Source organism: Manis javanica, chromosome 13 (genome assembly GCF_040802235.1).
Source record: "Manis javanica isolate MJ-LG chromosome 13, MJ_LKY, whole genome shotgun sequence".
Lineage (NCBI taxonomy): Eukaryota > Metazoa > Chordata > Mammalia > Pholidota > Manidae > Manis > Manis javanica.
Genome location: NC_133168.1, coordinates 85,666,639 through 85,683,190, shown reverse-complemented (window position 1 = coordinate 85,683,190; position 16,552 = coordinate 85,666,639). Strand labels below are relative to the sequence as shown.

General features: G+C 57.4%; 2 protein-coding genes and 1 long non-coding RNA gene across 14 annotated transcripts; 1 reads left to right on the top strand and 2 right to left on the bottom strand.

Moving 5' to 3' along the window:
* Positions 1-438: 438 nt before the first annotated feature.
* On the bottom strand, positions 439-3,508 carry PTGER1 (prostaglandin E receptor 1). Its single transcript, XM_037018839.2, has 3 exons — positions 3,113-3,508; positions 1,369-2,339; positions 439-803 (listed from the first exon to the last, which is right to left on the bottom strand). The coding sequence occupies exons 1-3, from the start codon at positions 3,486-3,488 to the stop codon at positions 537-539; spliced, it is 1,614 nt and encodes a 537-aa protein (XP_036874734.2). The 5' UTR covers positions 3,489-3,508; the 3' UTR covers positions 439-536.
* A 1,778-nt stretch (positions 3,509-5,286) lies between these two features.
* Positions 5,287-15,424, bottom strand: GIPC1 (GIPC PDZ domain containing family member 1). 11 transcript variants are annotated; one of them, XM_073220057.1, is made up of 11 exons: positions 15,273-15,412; positions 14,381-14,439; positions 13,007-13,053; positions 11,457-11,544; positions 11,156-11,328; positions 8,452-8,773; positions 7,713-7,898; positions 7,428-7,608; positions 6,550-6,662; positions 6,186-6,267; positions 5,287-6,075 (listed from the first exon to the last, which is right to left on the bottom strand). In XM_073220057.1, exons 5-11 carry the CDS (start codon positions 11,179-11,181, stop codon positions 5,924-5,926), a joined length of 1,062 nt encoding a protein of 353 aa, XP_073076158.1. In that variant the 5' UTR covers positions 11,182-11,328; positions 11,457-11,544; positions 13,007-13,053; positions 14,381-14,439; positions 15,273-15,412; the 3' UTR covers positions 5,287-5,923. The 11 variants fall into 11 exon arrangements, with proteins under 11 accessions (XP_073076158.1, XP_073076157.1, XP_017510690.2 ...); XM_073220056.1 differs by lacking the exon at positions 14,381-14,439 and having other exon boundaries at positions 15,273-15,424; XM_017655201.3 differs by lacking the exon at positions 11,156-11,328.
* On the top strand, positions 14,179-16,502 carry LOC108393968 (uncharacterized). 2 transcript variants are annotated; one of them, XR_012124406.1, is made up of 3 exons: positions 14,179-14,421; positions 14,888-15,679; positions 16,247-16,502. It is a non-coding gene; the product is annotated as an uncharacterized lncRNA (long non-coding RNA). The 2 variants fall into 2 exon arrangements; XR_012124407.1 differs by having other exon boundaries at positions 16,043-16,502.
* The last annotated feature ends 50 nt before the right edge of the window (positions 16,503-16,552 follow it).

Sequence of the window (16,552 nt, the reverse complement as noted above, 5' to 3'; positions counted from 1 at the left end):
GGGGTGTCGGGAGTGATGGGGAGATGCATTAAGTTATGGTGGGGGGTTATTTGAAGAGGGTCAAGAAAGGGTGGGAACTCCGTGACGTTAGTTGGTGGTAGGTCACGATGGGACGGGACTCAGGGACGTCGGAATGGGATGTGTTTGGGGGGTAGCACCTTGGGGCTGTGTTAGGGGAGCTCAGGGCTACAATGAGCGACGCTTTCGGGAGTCTGTCCTGGTGGCAACAGGGGCAAGAAGCGCCCCCCAATCCCCAAGCTCAGCACCTAGCAAAGCCAACTCCCCGGCGTTGCAGCCGTAGCGTTCTGCGCATGCTCCTGCGCCTGTGCGTCCCCACGTGCCAAGTCCCGGAACTGCACCCCCTGGGGCGCACACGGCGCCTCTGGAGTCCCTGCGCCATCAAGGTGCCGCAAGCCAGACGGTACACACGGCCCAGGGTTTGTGCACAAAATGGCTTTATTCCCCGAAGGCTCCGCACTGCGGACCTGGGCCCGGCCCGGGGTGGTCTGGCTTAGCCACTGGGATTCTGGGCGCGCTTAGAAGTAGCTGAGGCCACTGTGCCGGGAGCTGCGCAGCGAGCTGGCGTCCCAGGCGCTCCTAGTTAGACCCAGCCCTGCAGGGCTGCCCTTGGCGCTAGCCCTTGGGGGCAGGAGGCGAAGCAGTTGGCGCAGCACGGCCTGGCGTAGCAGGATGTACACCCAGGGGTCTAGGATCTGGTTCCAGGAGGCGAGGCGCACGGCCAAAAACAGTGGCCGCTGCAGGGAACTGGTACCCCAGCCCCCGACAGCCAGCGCCACCAACACCTGCGGGAGAGTCCCGTGTGAGTGACAGGCGGGTGTAAGAGAATGGGACCGGCGAGGGGTGGGGCTGGGATGGACAGGAGCTTGGCCGGAAGATCAGAGGGCTATGAGGAGGGGAGGGGCGTCTTAGGGAGGTGGTAAATGTGCGTCTTTGTGGAAGGGAACTATGGAACAAGGGGCCAAGAAGCCTTGCCTTAGAGGGCGTGGCAGAAGCAGAGGCCTCCGGCCAGATAGGGTTTAGGAGTGCAAAGAAGGAGGGACGTTCCAGGTACCCCGAAGGACAGGGGACAGAAGGGGAGAAGAGAAACGGGGTGGGTAAGGTAGAAGGGGGCTGGAAAATGAAGCGTCGGGCTACAGGAGTGTAGCTGAGAAGGAGGCTTGCATGGGCCGGGGTGCACTACAAAGACCCCCTGATGGAGTGAGATAAGGGGGCTGGGAGGAGGGGTGGACGTCAGAGGGAGCGGGGAAAGGGAGAGAGGACCCAGGTATCTTTAAGATGCACAAGGGTAGGAAGGGTCTAGGAGGGAGCGGAAAGGAGCATGGATGCGGGGGCGTGTGCGCCCCTCACCAGCAGCGGGCTCCAGCAGATAGACGACACCGCCATGATACCCACGAGCTGGCCCACCATCTCTACGTCGTGGGCGCGGGTTCTGCGCGCCGAGCCACGGCCCGGGAAGCCGCCGGGGGCGGCAGAGGCCGAAGCGACCGAAGAGGCGGACGAGGCGGAGGCAGTTCGGGCCCCGCGTGTCCCCCAGCGGCGGCGGCTGTCAGGGCCGGAGGCCGGGGACCGCCGTCGAGAGCGGCGGCGCCACCGGGCGCGCAGCAAGGCCAGGCCGCTGAGCGTGTTGCACACGAGCGCGGCGAGCAGCGCGGCCAGGCCGAGGCCAGCGAAGAGGCCAGCGAGCAGCGCCTGGCGCCAGCCGCCCGCCGGGCCCAGGCCGATGAAGCACCAGGTGCCCGGGTACTGCAACTCGTAGTGGCCAACGCGCGCCAGCGGCAGCAGCGCTACGGCCAAGGCCACGGCGGCCAGCGCAGCCAGAGCCAGGCGCGCACGGGCCACCGACACCCGCGCCGCGTGCAGCAGTGGCTGCGTGACGCCCACGCAGCGCTCCACGGCCATGCCGCAGCCCAGCAGCAGCGGGCACAGGCCGAAGAAGACCATGCAGCCGCCCAAGAAATGGCAGGCGCCGCCAGCAGGAGCGCGCCCCGCGGCGTACAGACGCAGCACCAGAGCGCCCGGGATCACGTGGCCCGCCAGGTCGGTAGCCAGCAGGCTGGCGACGAAGAGCAGGAAGGTGGCGGCTGAGCGGCGGCGCCGCAGTCGGCCGGCGGCCTGCGCCAGAAGCGCCAGCGCCAGAACGTTGGACACGGCGCCCAGCGTCATAGAGAAGATGGGCAGCGCCGGCGACGCGCCCGCCAAGCCAGAGGGCGGCCCCGCCGACGCGTTGGGGGCCCCGGGCGCTGCACACGTGGTCGCCTCGCCCGCCAGGCTCAGGTTGAGGGGCCCGCAAGGACTCATATCAGGTGCCGGGGGTGGGGCTGGGAGAGGAGAAGAGGGTGAGGTGAGGCTGGCTGCGGGCACAGCGCCGACCATGGGGCTGGGACAGGCCAGAGGTCCTATCTGGGATGTTCTTCTGTGGGCCATCTGCCCACTGCAACTCCAGATGACCCCGGCTGCCCTATTCCTACACCTTCTTCCTCCTCATCCTCGCACTATCCTAGCTCCATCCACCACGGCACCCCTGGCTCCAGCCCTCATTGTCTCTGTCCCCACCCCTGGGCCTCAGGGACCCACCCGACACCCACCTCCCCTTTTTACACCACAGCAAATTCCTGGCCCCCGATTCCTGCCACCCCTTCTCTGACCATCACTGTGTCACCTTACTCCAGTCCCATCCTTGTGGCTCACAGCCCCACCTCTGCTGCCTGGTCACATTGCTCCCCACCAGTCTCTTTCCCATTGCCATATGTGTCCCCACAGCCCCATCCCTGTCCTAGCTCCATCCCTGTGTGCATAGACCCATCCCTGTCCCTAGGGCCCCATCTCTAAGTTCCATTGCTGGCCCTCACCCAGGCCCTACCCTGCCCACCGTATCTGCCACCTGGTTCCACCTGCCCACTCCATGTCCCTGCCCCAGGCAGACTCAGTGCCACACATTCTTTGATATCTCTGTGGTGAGGGCTGAACTGCCCATTTGGCCGATGGGGAGGACAGACAGAAAGACCCACAACAACAGACTGATAACAGCCATGGCCCCATGCTTCCATGCCCTCCCCCATGCCCAGGACCCCGGGAGCCCCAGACTTCTTACCAGGTGCTGCCTGGGACACAGGCCCCCCATCGCCTGCTGCTTGGCCCCTGCTGCCCGCTAAGCTGGCCTGCTGCACCCAAGCTCTCGGCAGGCCGCTCCCTCCGGCCCCCCCCTCCCCTCCCTGGGCGGCTCCTAGGCTCTCTGCCTCCTCCCGCCGCCGACAGGGCCTCCAGGGGCTGCTCCACCCAGTGCACGCCTGAAGCGAACCTGGGGCGTCAGAGACCCCCCTCCCTGTGCTCCTGGCCCCCAGGCCCCCCCCAGGAAGGGGGGCTCCCTGGGAGTTGGCCTGGACCCCGTGACCCCCTCCCCCTGGTGGGGCGGGAGCAGCCCTCTTCCCACCCAGGCACGGGCCTTTTGCCTGCCTCATTAATAACATGGATAAAATCTAAACACTGGAAAATGTGAGCGACGCCTGGGGCAGCTGGGGTGGCTGCAGGGGGTGCCGCTGCTCTCATGGGGATTGTGAGGTCAGGGGTAGGGGGGTTGGCTAGCCCTGCCGGAGCCTTTGTGGGTGGTGGGTGGTGGTGTCAGTGCCCTGGGCGGACCAGCGTGGGTATGTGCAGCATGGCCACGAGATCCAGCCACTACACACACAGGGGCTTAAAGCCCAGGCCAGGGCCACAGGGAGTCAGACACAGGGAGGAGGGAGGCAGGAAAGCTGGCAGGGTACTCTCCTGGGTCCTGCTTCAGGATGTGGTGAGCAATACCTGGGACGGATGCATCCCAAGCCACACCTGTGGACAGCCACACCTGTGAACACAGCTACAGCCTCACCTGTGGCCCTGCAGAGGCACACCCAAGGGGCACACACACACACAGCCATATCCCTTAACAGCCTAAGACTAGCCACCATCAGTGTCCCCAGCACAGCAGCAGCCATGTTCTTCAGAGCTTGGGGCCACAGCCATCCTTGGCCCCAGAGCCAGAGCCACGTCCAGTTACTCTAACTTCTGTCAACACCCTGAAACACAGCCCCCCAGAAGGTGACCAGCACACACCTCGGTGTGTCACCTAGTACCCTGAGAGACATGCACCATGCTTACCTGTGAGATAGTCCCCCAGACATGCCGTGCATCACCCGGAGACACCTAACCATCCAAGACAGACCCCACAGTGCAAGGAGTGTCACCCCCAGACACTCCCACCTAGGAATAGGAACACCCAGCAGTACACACCCTCATGGCCCGGGGCACCCCGAGGTGCACTCACACAGCCACACTCCACACACACACTGCCACTTACATTCACAAACACCCTGGGACCTGAAGACTGTTGTCACACCAACAGTCACAAACCACCACCACTCAGACACACAGGCCTACTCTCAACACAAGACTCAACAGTTGCTACTCAGCTATTAGTGCAGGCACACCCACAGGTGCCCCGGGATGTCTGGGGTAACCCCGATACTAGCGGTCCCCATGGCACCCCGAGGACACAGGCTGTGCACACACACCCAGCCCAGCTGGTCCTCCCTGCTCCCCTCCCAGGCGGCCTGCCTGGTGGAAATGGGGAGAGGGCTGGGCTGACTTCCCTTCTCCGCTTACCCCCAAACATTCCTGCAGGGACCTCTGGCCTGGCTCCCTTCTCGATCCCCTCCCTTCTCTCCAGGTCTGGCCAGGGTCCCACCTCTCCTTTTCCCTGATCCGCCCCTCAATCCTCAAGGATGAAGTGGGTTGTCAAAACAAGCACACTGGGTGTATGTCCAGAGAAAAGCATGGTGCGCCCTGGACGCCAGCAGACCCCACACATCCAGTCAGCTGGGGTGGGGGCAGTGCCGTGACTGCTTCCCCGGGGCTCGGGACTGGGGCTCCTCCCACAGCACTTGCCCAGGCAGGCCTGAGGCCCCCTCTTAGGCCCATGCCAGTCTTCCGTGCCAGTGGGCATGGGCTGCCAAAAGCCTTGGGCCCACTGTTCCCATCAGCCTCGGTGGCAGGCAGCCTCGTTCAAGAGGAACAAGATTTGAACCCTCAGTAGGCTGAGAAGCTTCAGCCTTGCCTGGAAGCCCAGTGGCCTGCTGCCAGGAACCTCCTCAGGCGGAACAGTGGGAGGAGGTGGACGGCCCAGGCCAGCTCCTAATTCAATTTGGAGCCTGGGGAGGATGGATTTCAGCTGCTACATTCTTTCCCAGCGCTGGCCCACCCCCCTCCCACCCAAAGCCACCACACAGGTCCAACAGCAGATAGGTTCTTTATGTTCAAGACAGCAAATTCAGATACAAAAGTCCACCTCGGAGGTCCCTCCTGCCCCTTCCATCAGGGGCTGGGCGGAGGGGGACACTGGGGAGTGGGGGGGAAGGGAGGGTGGGGGTTCACAGCAGATTCCTGTTTCAAATGCAGAGGTAACAGATTCCATGGCGAGGGGACTCCTCTGGGGGGAGGGCAGTAGGGGGAAGGGTATTATTGCATTTGCTGAGGGCAGGCGCCCCCCTTCTCCACTCCCTGCGTCAGGGAACTGGGGAGGTCACGACCCCCAAATAGACCCAAGGCCCCAGGGAGACAAAGGGACCAGTTTGGCAGCTGATGCAGAAAGTGTTAGGGGTGGGGGTGGCTTCCCACTCTGTCCGGTCCCTCCCTGCGCCTGACCCTGCTGAGGTAGGGGGTAACAGGGCAGGGGGTGCTGGGGACCCCAGCCAGGCTGGGAGCCAGGGAGGGGTGGTACCAATTGGAGTGGGGCAGGGGCCCCGCCCCCACCCCACCTCCACTCCGTATCGTCCGCGGTGGACACGGGTCCAGGCCGTGGTGCCCTCCCCTACGCCCTGAGAGGCTCACACCAGGCCAAGCCAGGCCACTGAGAGGTCCAGCAGGAGGCCTAGTAGCGGCCGACCTTGGCGTCCCCGATGGCACCCCAGACGTCAAAGACAAATTCGTCAGGGAAGGCGAAGTCGCCAAGCCTCTCGTCCAGCGCCTCAGCCAGCTCATCCGGGTTCTTTTTGTCCTTTCCGAGTTCCACCATGGTGGCCGCTGGACAGGGACAGGGAGCAGAATGGAGGCACAGATCGCAGCCCCACAGGACCTAGATGCCCCCTCCCCTGAGCTCCTGCCCACCCCCAGACCCAGGTGACCCCACTCACCCAATTCTGTGTCCCTGATGCCCATGTAACTCTCCAGAAGGTCATCTACCTTCTCAACTGCCTTCTCCTCAAAGGCAGAGGGCTGCGGAGAGGTGTGGGGGAAGACAATGACGTCACAATCATGGGAACCAACTGTAACTGTACTTATGTTTTTCACCACTTTCCATCTATTAACCCACAGCTCCTCACACCAGCCTTGGAAGTATCATCCTCCCACTTTACAAATGAGGAAATTGAGGCCCAAGAAAGGTCCCAGAGCTGGGCAGTGGCAGGAGATTTGAACCCAGGGCCCCTGGCTCACAGGTGGTGTGGCCAGCTATGAATGTGCTGGGACAAGGGGCCGGGGCCCAGTGGGGTGACTCACCAGATCCTCCACTGTGGCGGGGCCCCGGGATCGCAGCCGGAGGGTCCCTCGGCCAGTGCCCAGCTGGGGACCACAGCCAGGGCGGCCACCCCCTGAGCGCCCGCTGATCATGTCTGTAGGAGCAGGGAAGGGGTGACGGTCGGGGAAGCCCGATTCCAGTGTGCTCCAGGCAGGAACCCAGGCATCCTGGCCTCAGACACCTCCCTCCCCACCTTCTCCAAGCTTCTGCAGGTTGTTGGGGGAGTTCGGGGGCTGAGGTGACCCCAGGAAGGCAGAATGCCTGACTCAGGCCTGGCATGAATGTGGGAGAGGCAGCCAGGGGCTAGTGATGGAAAAAGCTGGAGGGGAGATGGGAGGGGACCACTTCTGCTCCCAGGGGCTGAGGGACGGGAAGGCGGCGGGGCCTGGGGCCTGGGGCCTGAGTCTGAAGCTGCTTTCCCCAAGGCCAAGAGGGGTATAGCTGCTGGGCCATGGATCAGCCCTATCTGCCTGGGGAAGTATTTAGAGTCCCCCACCTCCACTCCAGGGGCCTCGGGCCCATTCCTAAGAGTTAGTGAAGCCAAATGGTGAAGTGGGGGCACTGACATAAGGCAGCCAAGCCTGGCTTCTGGGGGCTGGAGGGCTGGCCAGGGCTGGGGGCACTTGGCTGGGCTAATGGCTCCTGGAAACTGGGTGTGGGGGCAACTTCCTCCTTGTCGGTGCCCTCCTCACAGGCTGGGCGGAGGGCCAACACCCCTCCCCAGAGCAGGGTGGAGCTGCCCCCGCTCTGCCCACAGCAGCTGTCTGGGCTTGGACGCCACCTCCTGGTGGTCCCCTGGCACTGCAACCGGGAGCTAAGGAAATAAGAGATCATGGTGATCCTGGCTGCGGGCCCTCACCAAAGGCCTTGCGGGGCTCTGTGAGCTTCAGCGTGAAGGTGCGGCCTCGAGGCAGCTCCTTGAGCAGCCGAGCCACCTCATAGTGCCGGCAGCCCAGCAGGCTCTGCCCGTTGATGGCTTCAATCATGTCGCCTACGCTGACGAGCTGGATGTGGTCAATCACGCTGCCCTCCTTAATGCGCTGTGGCCCGGGAGAGGAGTTGTCAGCTCCCATGGCCCGACCCTTGGGTCCTATGGCCCACCCTTCCCCTCAGGACCCTGGGTGCCCGGGCCACTCCCAGGGACCTTGATGAAGGCATAGCCGGCCCCATTGTCGGTGATGGTGAGGCCCAGCGCCTCCTCTGACTTGAACACCTCCACCTCCTTGCGCTGCCCCTTGACATGGGCAAAGATGAAGTCCTCCAGCCCGATCTGACCCCCAAGGAGCTTGTCCATGTCCACTTTGTGGGTGTTGAGGGTGCAGAACATCACCTGCAGGGGAGGGAGATGCTCAACCCTCACCTCTGCCTCAGCTCTGCAGCCAGATCCTGTTCTATCTCCCTACCACCTTCCTCATCCCCCTTCCTTCAGCCCCCAAGTCCCCAGGGTCAGGCCTCCCAACGAACCATGAAGAAATCAGTGTTGCATCTGACCTCCAACCCGACAATCTGCTGGGGCACGAGCCTCCCCACAATGCATGATGGAAATGTGGCATTCAGCCCTGGCCATCATTCCCATAATCCACTGGGGCACAGGCCTCCCGGAGCCTGATGGGAGCTCAGCATCCAGTGGTGGCCATCAGCCTCCACAATAAACTGGCGCATACAGGCCTCCCAGTGACTGTTGGGAACTCAGCACCCAGGCCTGGTCTCCAGTTTCCCTGAAATTCAATGGGACACAGGAGGCATCCCCATACCTGATGGGCTCTCAGCACCCAGGCCTAGTATCCATTCCCTACAATTCACTGGGGCACAGCTGCGGCTCATGAGCTGGACGCACACCCAGACCACCATCAGAGACCCCGTGCCTGATTCCCAGTAGGTACCTCTGCAGCCGGCAGTCGGAAGGCCTCAGCAATCTTGCCGTATAGCTCCTTGACGTTGGAGAAGCCCTCGATGCGGCCAGTGGGACTGCCGTGGGCCAGCTGGGTGTGGAACACGAGGCGGGGCCGCAGGGCTGGGGGAGGGGGGGGCAAGCCCATCTGGGGCCCCCCTGCCCCACCTCCACCCAGGGGACCCGGCTCCCCCACACCCAGCCCTCCACGGCCTGGCTCGGCTTCCTCATTTTCCACCAGAGGTGGTGCCTTTTTCCGCCGCCCCAGTCCCAGCGGCATGTGCAGTGAGTAGAGGGGGGCACGCCCAGGAGATCTGCAGGGTGGCAGAGGGGGCTCAGGCCTGGGCAGCAGCCTTGGGCCACCTCTCCCACATTATTAGCTCCCTACAAGCCCAATGCATAATTAACCAACCAGCTCCCAGCACTTACACACTTGTACAGAAATAATAATAGCAGTCAACAACTACTAACTGCTCTATGACCTTACTTAATCTGCACACCACTACATGATGTGGGGACCATGTTATGCTGATTATGCTCATTTCACGGATGAGAAAATGGAGGCTCGGAGTGGTTAATTTTTCTGTTAGCTGCAGTCATTAGTGCTGTGTGCAAAAAATTTCCAACTCTCCCTTCAAAGCATATTGGCAGATGGCACTCACTGACCTCCTTGTGACCAGGCAGGCATATAGCTAGTTCTGGCCAATGAGTTGTGAGAGGAAGTGACACATGACATTTCTGAGCTGAAGCATTTAATTACTGGAGCAAGAACCTCCGGAGGTCCATTTCTCCCTGGCAGAGTGGAGGTATGATTTCAGCCACATCTGATAAGGTGGCAACTCCCAGGCCGAGTGACTACAATGAAGGAATTGTTTGCTAAGCTGCAATGGACAAGTAGCAGGAATGAAAAATAAACCTTTGTTGCATTCAGCCACTAAGACTTTGGGGTTGTTTGTTACTGCACCAAAACCTGTCCTGACTGATACACTTTTTTTCTTTCTCCACCCACTCTTGTTGTTTCTTTGTTTCTCTCTTTCTCCCTCCTCCAAACAAACATTTTTTGGACACTTACTATATTCCATGTACCATTTTTTTTTGGTATCATTAATCTACAATTACATGAAGAACATGTTTACTAGACTCCCCCCTTCACCAAGTCCCCCCCACATACCCCTTCACAGTCACTGTCAATCTGCGTAGTAAGATTCCATGCACCATTTTATATACTGCCTTCAATAAGGCAAGCAAGGTCCCTGACTAGGGCCACCATGTGCAGTTACACAGGTTGTTCACTGTGCAAAAGCACCAGCCCCAGGTGAAAATCAACCTGTGTTCTGCCTGCCAAGGTACAATCCCTAGTGTGGTGATGTGTCTGCTGGGAGGAAGGGCTGTCTGCTTCAAATTCACTTCTAGGGCTTTCTAGGCTAGTTGGGGCTCTGTCTATACTGTCCAGAAGCATACAGTCCAGAGGAAAAGACACACAGTGAATAAGCAAATGTGCAAATGTCTAATGTACAGTTGGCCCTAAAACAACATGGATTTGAACTACGCAGGTGCACTTTTTTATTTTCTTATTTTTTTCAGAAATGAAATACTTCGATTTATGTATTTTAATCAGACAGTATTTTCCTTTCTGTGTATTTTTATATTATATCTAAGCTTATTAGAAAGGTCTCATTATTCCATATAGGTCAAATAAATACATGTTGAATATTCTGCTAGATTTCTCCATTAAAATATGTTAAATGTGACTATTTTATGCAGGTGCACTTTTATGTGGACTTTTTTCAATAAATATACTGGAAAACTTTTTAGAGATTTGCAACACTTTGAAAAAAACATTTTCTCTGGTTTACTTCACTGCAAGAACACAGTGTATTACACATATCACGTACAAAATATGTGTTCACCAACTGTTCATATTATCATATCATATTAAGGCTTCTAGTCAACAGTATCGATCAGTGGTTAAGGTTTTGGGTAGTCAGAAGTTATATGTAGATTTTTTACTTGTGGGGAGTCAGTGCCCCTAGTCCCCACATTGTTCAAGGGTCAGCTGGAATTTCTAGCAGTGCTATGAAGACAATAAAGCAAGATAAATTCTATAGTCAAGGTCAAGGAAGGCCCCTCTGAGTGGGTGAAGCTGAACCTGACACCTAAATAACAGGGAGAAGTAGCTATATGAGGATGTGAGATGAGACTATTCTGGGCAGAGGAAACAGCCAATGCAAAGGCCCTGAGGTGGGGATGTGCCTGGCATGTCTGAGGCGCTGCAAGGAAGCCCATGTGGTTGCAAGAGGGAGAAAGGGGAACAGCAGGAGGAGGCGAGGGCAGACAGGGGTAGGGCAGAGCAGGCAGGGCCACATGGGCTGCAGGCAGGACTTGGGCTTTTGCTCTAAGGTGGAAGTCATGGATGGTTCCAAGCAGAATCACAGATTCAGGCTCACAGAGCAGCAAGAACCAGTGTAGCTGGAGGGGAGTGAGCTATAGTAGAGCCAGAGAGGAAAGGTGAAGGAGGTAATGGGGGTCGACTGTGTGGGGCCTTCCGGACTGGCCAAGAGTTGAGATTTCATTTTCACACATGTCCAAAGTCACGGAGGCCAGCTGCACCCTCATACCTGTATGACTCCTAAGCTCAAGTTCATAACTGCATAAGTTGTTCCCTAAGCAACTGAGAGTTCCTGGGTCTCAGATACCTGGTCTGCAAATGGGGATATTCCATCCACTTGGCCAGGTTGTGGTGAGGGCCAAATTATACACACGTCAAATTATGCCAAATGATATTTTTCTTTGTAATGGAGAATTCCTGCTCCTGTCCTTCAGGTCACCTCTTCTTGGAGGCCGTCCTGGATTTAGTCAGGCCCCGGGTCTGCAACACATCCTCATGAATCCATTCATTTGTTCGTTCATTCACTCATCTGTTCATCAACACCCCCAATATATGCTCAGCACCCCTGCCCGGAACTGCCCTCTCCTACTCCACCTCCACTGACTCACCTAGACTACTGTAGCTGCCTCCTCCGAGTCTCCTGGCCTCTGCCCGCACCCTCCACGGCTTCTTATCAACACGACAGCCAGAGTGATCCTATAAAACATAAGACATGTCACATCCATCCTCTGCTCCACCCCCTCTGAGGGCTCCAACCTCACTCTGAGTGAAGGTCAACATCCTCCCCTAGGCCCATAGGCCCTGAAGAGCTGTCCTGTCAGCTCCCTGCCCTCACCTCCTCCCACTCTCCCCCCCCTTGTTCATCCCCTCCAACTACATGAGACTCATCCCTGTTCCTCCAACACACTAGGTCCAGTGTAGCCTCAGGGCCTTTGCACTGGCTGTTCCCGCTGGTATCTATCTACCCAACTCACTCGTTTGTTGTGTTCTCCAAACGGGCAACGAGTTTTATCTTATATTCATCCCTATATTCTTAGTGTAGAGAACAGTGCCTGGCATACAGCAGGGGCTCAATAAACATTTTTTGAATAAAGGAATGGATGAATGAGTGATCCTAATCTTCACCAGTCCACCAGCCCCTGTGCCCAGCTCTGGGGAAACAAAGGGGCAAAGCATATAGTCCCTGCCCTCAAGAGGGCAGTCTCCCTAGTAAAAACACAAGCCCCACCTTCATAGTTCCCCATCCCTTGCTTCCCAGCATAGTGCTGGGCCCAGGGTAGGTGCTTCATCTGGCCACGAAGACAGGGAGAGCATCTTCTTCACCTTCACTGTGGTTTTTTGTTTTCATGCCCTCAAAACCAATGCTGTGGAACAACTTCTAATATATTAATTACCCATTTGGATTTGCCCTTCTGTGAACTGCCTGTTTAGGTCTTTGCCCATTTTTAAAAATTGCATGCTGCCTGTTTGTAATGGCAACGCCCATGTTTGTTTGTTTGTTTTTACTGACCATTATATATTATGGATACTAGTTTTTGATTGGTTAGCTCATCTCTCTATCCACAGCACCATCACTGGATCTAGCACAGTAGGCACTCATGCATATGTGACAAAAAAATAAACTCTGAATTAATAAACCAGTACTGCCCCTCAAGTAATTTCATTCTGATCAATGATGCTTAAAAAAAACAAAAACAAAAAACTACCATTGTTTCCCCTCTCCCCTCCCCCCACACATCTTAGCAGGATGCTAAGAACATGAATCTGGAACCTGATTTCTCTACTTACTAGCTGTGTGACCTTGAACAAATATCTTAACCTCTCTGAGCTCCAAGAAAATCAGGCATGTGTTTGGAACAGTCCCTGGCACATGTAAGGGTTCCACAGATGTTAGGGATTATACTATTTGTATCTGTACCAACTTCCAGTCTGTTGTCAAGATTCAACGTTTCTCCTTTTCGCAGGGCCCCCACACCCTGATCACCAATTCCCAAACTCCTTACTCTGCCTACACTCTGCCATGGTTCAGGTGTCTTCTGTGTTCTCACTTGTGTGGTGGAAAATAACAGTGGTGGGGAAAATGGGTGATTAATGAATTTGTCTTCTAGGCCAGAAGAGGCAGGGTGGCCTGTGTTCAAATCCCACCCCTACCACTTACCAGTTGTGGGCAAGTCACTTCACTTGATGGTGCCTCAGTTTCCTCATCTGAAAAAATTGGACAGAATTCCTGCTTTTCAGGGCGCTTATGGGAATCCAAACAGATCATACTTCTAACCCGATTCGCACTTCACTTGACATTCAAGCTGTTTTAATGAAGCTGCTATTACTATTATCCTTGTTAGCACTGCGTCCTCCACAGCCCCGCCCAGGAACCCCAGTCCTCTCTGCAAGCAGACACCAGGACACCTCTTCCAGGCAGCCTTCCTAGCTTTCCCCAGCCTGTTGGAACCACCCCTGCGGTCCAGACAGCTCAGGCCCATGAACTTAATTACACATTGCCCCGGCAGAACTCTTGTCTTCCAGTCTTAGGCTGTTATTGAACTTCATGTCTCTATTTTAAAATGCAAACCAGATCGAGTTACTCCCCAGCCTCTAATCTTCCAACAGTTTCCCACCTTATGGAGGAAAAGCTCTAACCTCTTTAGTGGGACCCAAGACCCCCGCAGAATCACTGCTTTGGCTACATCTCCTGCCCCAGCCACACTATTCCCAGCTTGGACCAGCCACAGAGCTTTTGCCTGAGCTGTGCCCCCTGCCTCATCTTGGCAGGGCTGGCTTCTTCCTATCATTCAGACCTCAGCTCCAAAGTCACCTCCTTAGAGAGCCCCTCTGGCCCACAGTTTCTACCACACCACCCCCTCATATTTTATTCATTGCTCTTACCATTGTCTGCAGTTATTTTTATTTACTTGTTAACATGTGTGTTGCCTGTGTGCCCCACAATAAAATGGCACCTCTCCGAGAGGAGGGATTTTTGCCTTGCTCGCTATTGTATTCTCTGTGCTAAGACTGCCTGACCCTGACACATAGTAGGTACTCAATAAATATTTAAAGAATGTGTCTTACCCCCTCAGACTACTCCCTGAAGTTCCCATCATTAGAACATGCCTGCTGTGGAACTGCTAACTGCCACCCCCTCCTCACATTCCCAGTCGCCCCTCAAACACGATCACAGGGATGAAGAAAAGGAGTTGCAGCCTGGCCATCAAGCAGATAGGCTGGAATTCAAGCATCTCCACCCTCCCTTCGGAGGGAAGGGCCTGAAACTTAGCAACTCCACAGCCACACAGAAGTGCAGTTGGGGGAGCAGGAAGTGAGGAAGGGGAGCTCACACAAACTGGGGGAGGTGGGTGCCACACCCAGGCTCCCCTTTCCAGGAGGGTATTGCTTTGGAGAGTTGGGCCGGAGGCCTCTGATTCAGTCTTGAAAAACCGGCTCCAAGTGTTATGGGGAGAACGCCCTACCGCCTGGGCCTCAGCTCAGGCTTCCCAGGGGCCCAGCAGGCACAGGACCTCAGGTCCGGGCCCCCTACCCTATCTCCGATGTGGACGTCTCTCTCTTCTCAGGACTCAGGTATTCTGGCCTTTCCAGCTGAGGGGAGAAGGGACAAGGGAAGAGCTTCCTGTTTGGGCAGCTGGTGTCTGGAAACTCCTGGATGGTGGGGGGGGGGCGGGAAATAAACTAGCAGGTGTGGCCCAGATGGTATGTATGGTTGGGGGTGGAGACTAAGGGGCCACCAGCAGCTGACAAGAGGAGCTGGTCAGGAACACCTGTGCCCATGGAGCCACTGGGCACCTAGTCTAGTGGTTGAGACTCCAGTTCTGGACTCTGAAGCACGGGTACGGGTCCCAGACCTACCACTTACTAGCTGTGTGACCTTGGGTAAGTCATTCCACTTCTCTGGGTCTGGGGCTTCACCTCTGAAAGAGTAGTTGCATCTTCCAGGAGATGTTTAGATTCAATGATACCCAAGGAAAATGCCTAACACGGAAGCGTTCAATATATGCCAGCCGAGGTTATTGTGTCATCATTATTACAGGGACCTCTCCAAGTACCCCTAAGCCCTGAAGGATTGGGTCGGAGGCAGCTCAGGGGAGGTGCCCGGGCAGGGCTCAGAAATTCCGATCCCGCGCCTATTCCCTCCAGGACAGGTATAACCAGAGGGTTGCAGGGGGCAGAAGTGGGTCTGGGAACCCCATCCTGAGGGCGGGAGGCATTGGACCCCTGTCCCCAGCGGAAAGGGGGAGGCGCCCCTCTGGGAAGAGGCCTCGGACATCCTCGTGCCCAGCGTAGCCTCCAGCTGAGTCCGTGGGGCCGGCCCCACCCCACACGAACCGCCGGATCCCCGAGGGTTCGCGATCCCGCAGATCCGCGCTGGGGTCCCCAAGCGGCCGCGCCGCGCCCCACCCGCCGGGCACACTCACCTGCGCCGCCGCCGCCCTGCGCGCTCCCGGCTCGGCCCTCCGCAAACTCCGGCCGGGCCTCTCCCGCAGCGGCGGCTGGAGGGCGGGGTCGGCGCCCGCGTCCAGCCAATCAGGAGCGGCCGTCCGAAGCTCGCGGCCAATCCACAACGCGCCTTCCCGCTTTGGGTGGACCCGACGGACACATTCCAGAGGGATCCCTCCGCCTCCCCCGGCTCATCAAGAACCCCCGCACCGCGGCTCAGTGGACCTTCCCACCCCGCCTAAGCCGCGGTGGACTGTACCACTGCACCTCACTGAGGGGGAAGCTGTGGCTGGACCGCGGCCAATCGCGGGGAAGAAAGGAGACAAGCCACCAATGGGAAGCTGGGGTCCCTGGGCCACGTGCAGTTGGCTAAGCGTCCGCGGTGGTAAGCGGCGAGAGGGCTGGTCGTGGGAGTCAGGTGATCCAGGCTGAGTTCTGGCCAGAAAATGAGAAGTCCCAGTGTCCGGAGAAGGGGTCCCTTTAGGAGACCTGGGAGGGGGCCGGGGTCAGCCCCCAATCCTATCCTCCGCCCGTACTGCCCCGGCCACAGCCGGCCATCCTCCGAGCGGATAAAAAGATGCATTCATTACGGCGGGCTGGCGGGCGGGGGACCCTGATGAATAGGGAGGGTCCCGATTGTCTCTGCTTCCTGAACTATACAATGGACAAGGGCTTTTATTCGTTCATTCATTCATCAAATATTTAATGTGAACCCTGCTCCGTGCCTGGCTGTGCCCTATCTCTACAGATACGTCAACCAGGAAGCCGAATGTACTCCTGGGAGAGAGAATGGCGCGTGCAAAGGCCTGGAGGCTAGACAGAGAGATTTCAGCACCCTTTAGGATATAGTGCAATATCGTAGGAGCTAGCAAAGCAGTGTGAAAGGACGGGATGGCCTATTTGTTGGTTGGTTAGACCAGAGAATATTTACTGAACATATACTATGTGATAGATTACAGAGGGTACCCAGCCGATCCCAGTCTGCCCTCAGGGACCTGACCTTTTCACGAGTCGGCTTCGTCCGTCTGCTCCATCCCTTACCCTGTCCTCGCCCTACCTCGGTCCCGACACTGGCACAGAGCAGAGTCTCAGCACACATGTGTGTATGGAAGGCCCAGGTAATCTCACCATCGCCAGGTTTGACTTGTAACCGGGATTTCTCAGGCGGGAGCAGGTCCAAGAAACAAAGACAGAAACGCACCTCCCGCAGGGCTGGACGCCCAGTTCCAGAAACAAGGTGAGATTTCCTAGTTCTACT

Coding starts and splice junctions, on each gene's coding strand:
- GIPC1 (XM_073220056.1), bottom strand. CDS start 11,181: ATGGAATATCCCCATTTGCAGACCAG. Junction 7,899..8,451: donor TCCGACTGCCGGCTGCAGAG/GTACCTACTGGG, acceptor CCTCCCCTGCAG/GTGATGTTCTGCACCCTCAA. Junction 6,076..6,185: donor CATCAGGGACACAGAATTGG/GTGAGTGGGGTC, acceptor GTCCCTGTCCAG/CGGCCACCATGGTGGAACTC.
- PTGER1 (XM_037018839.2), bottom strand. CDS start 3,488: ATGTTATTAATGAGGCAGGCAAAAGGCCCGTGCCTGGGTGGGAAGAGG. Junction 2,340..3,112: donor TGTGTCCCAGGCAGCACCTG/GTAAGAAGTCTG, acceptor CTCCTCTCCCAG/CCCCACCCCCGGCACCTGAT. Junction 804..1,368: donor TCTGCTGGAGCCCGCTGCTG/GTGAGGGGCGCA, acceptor ACTCTCCCGCAG/GTGTTGGTGGCGCTGGCTGT.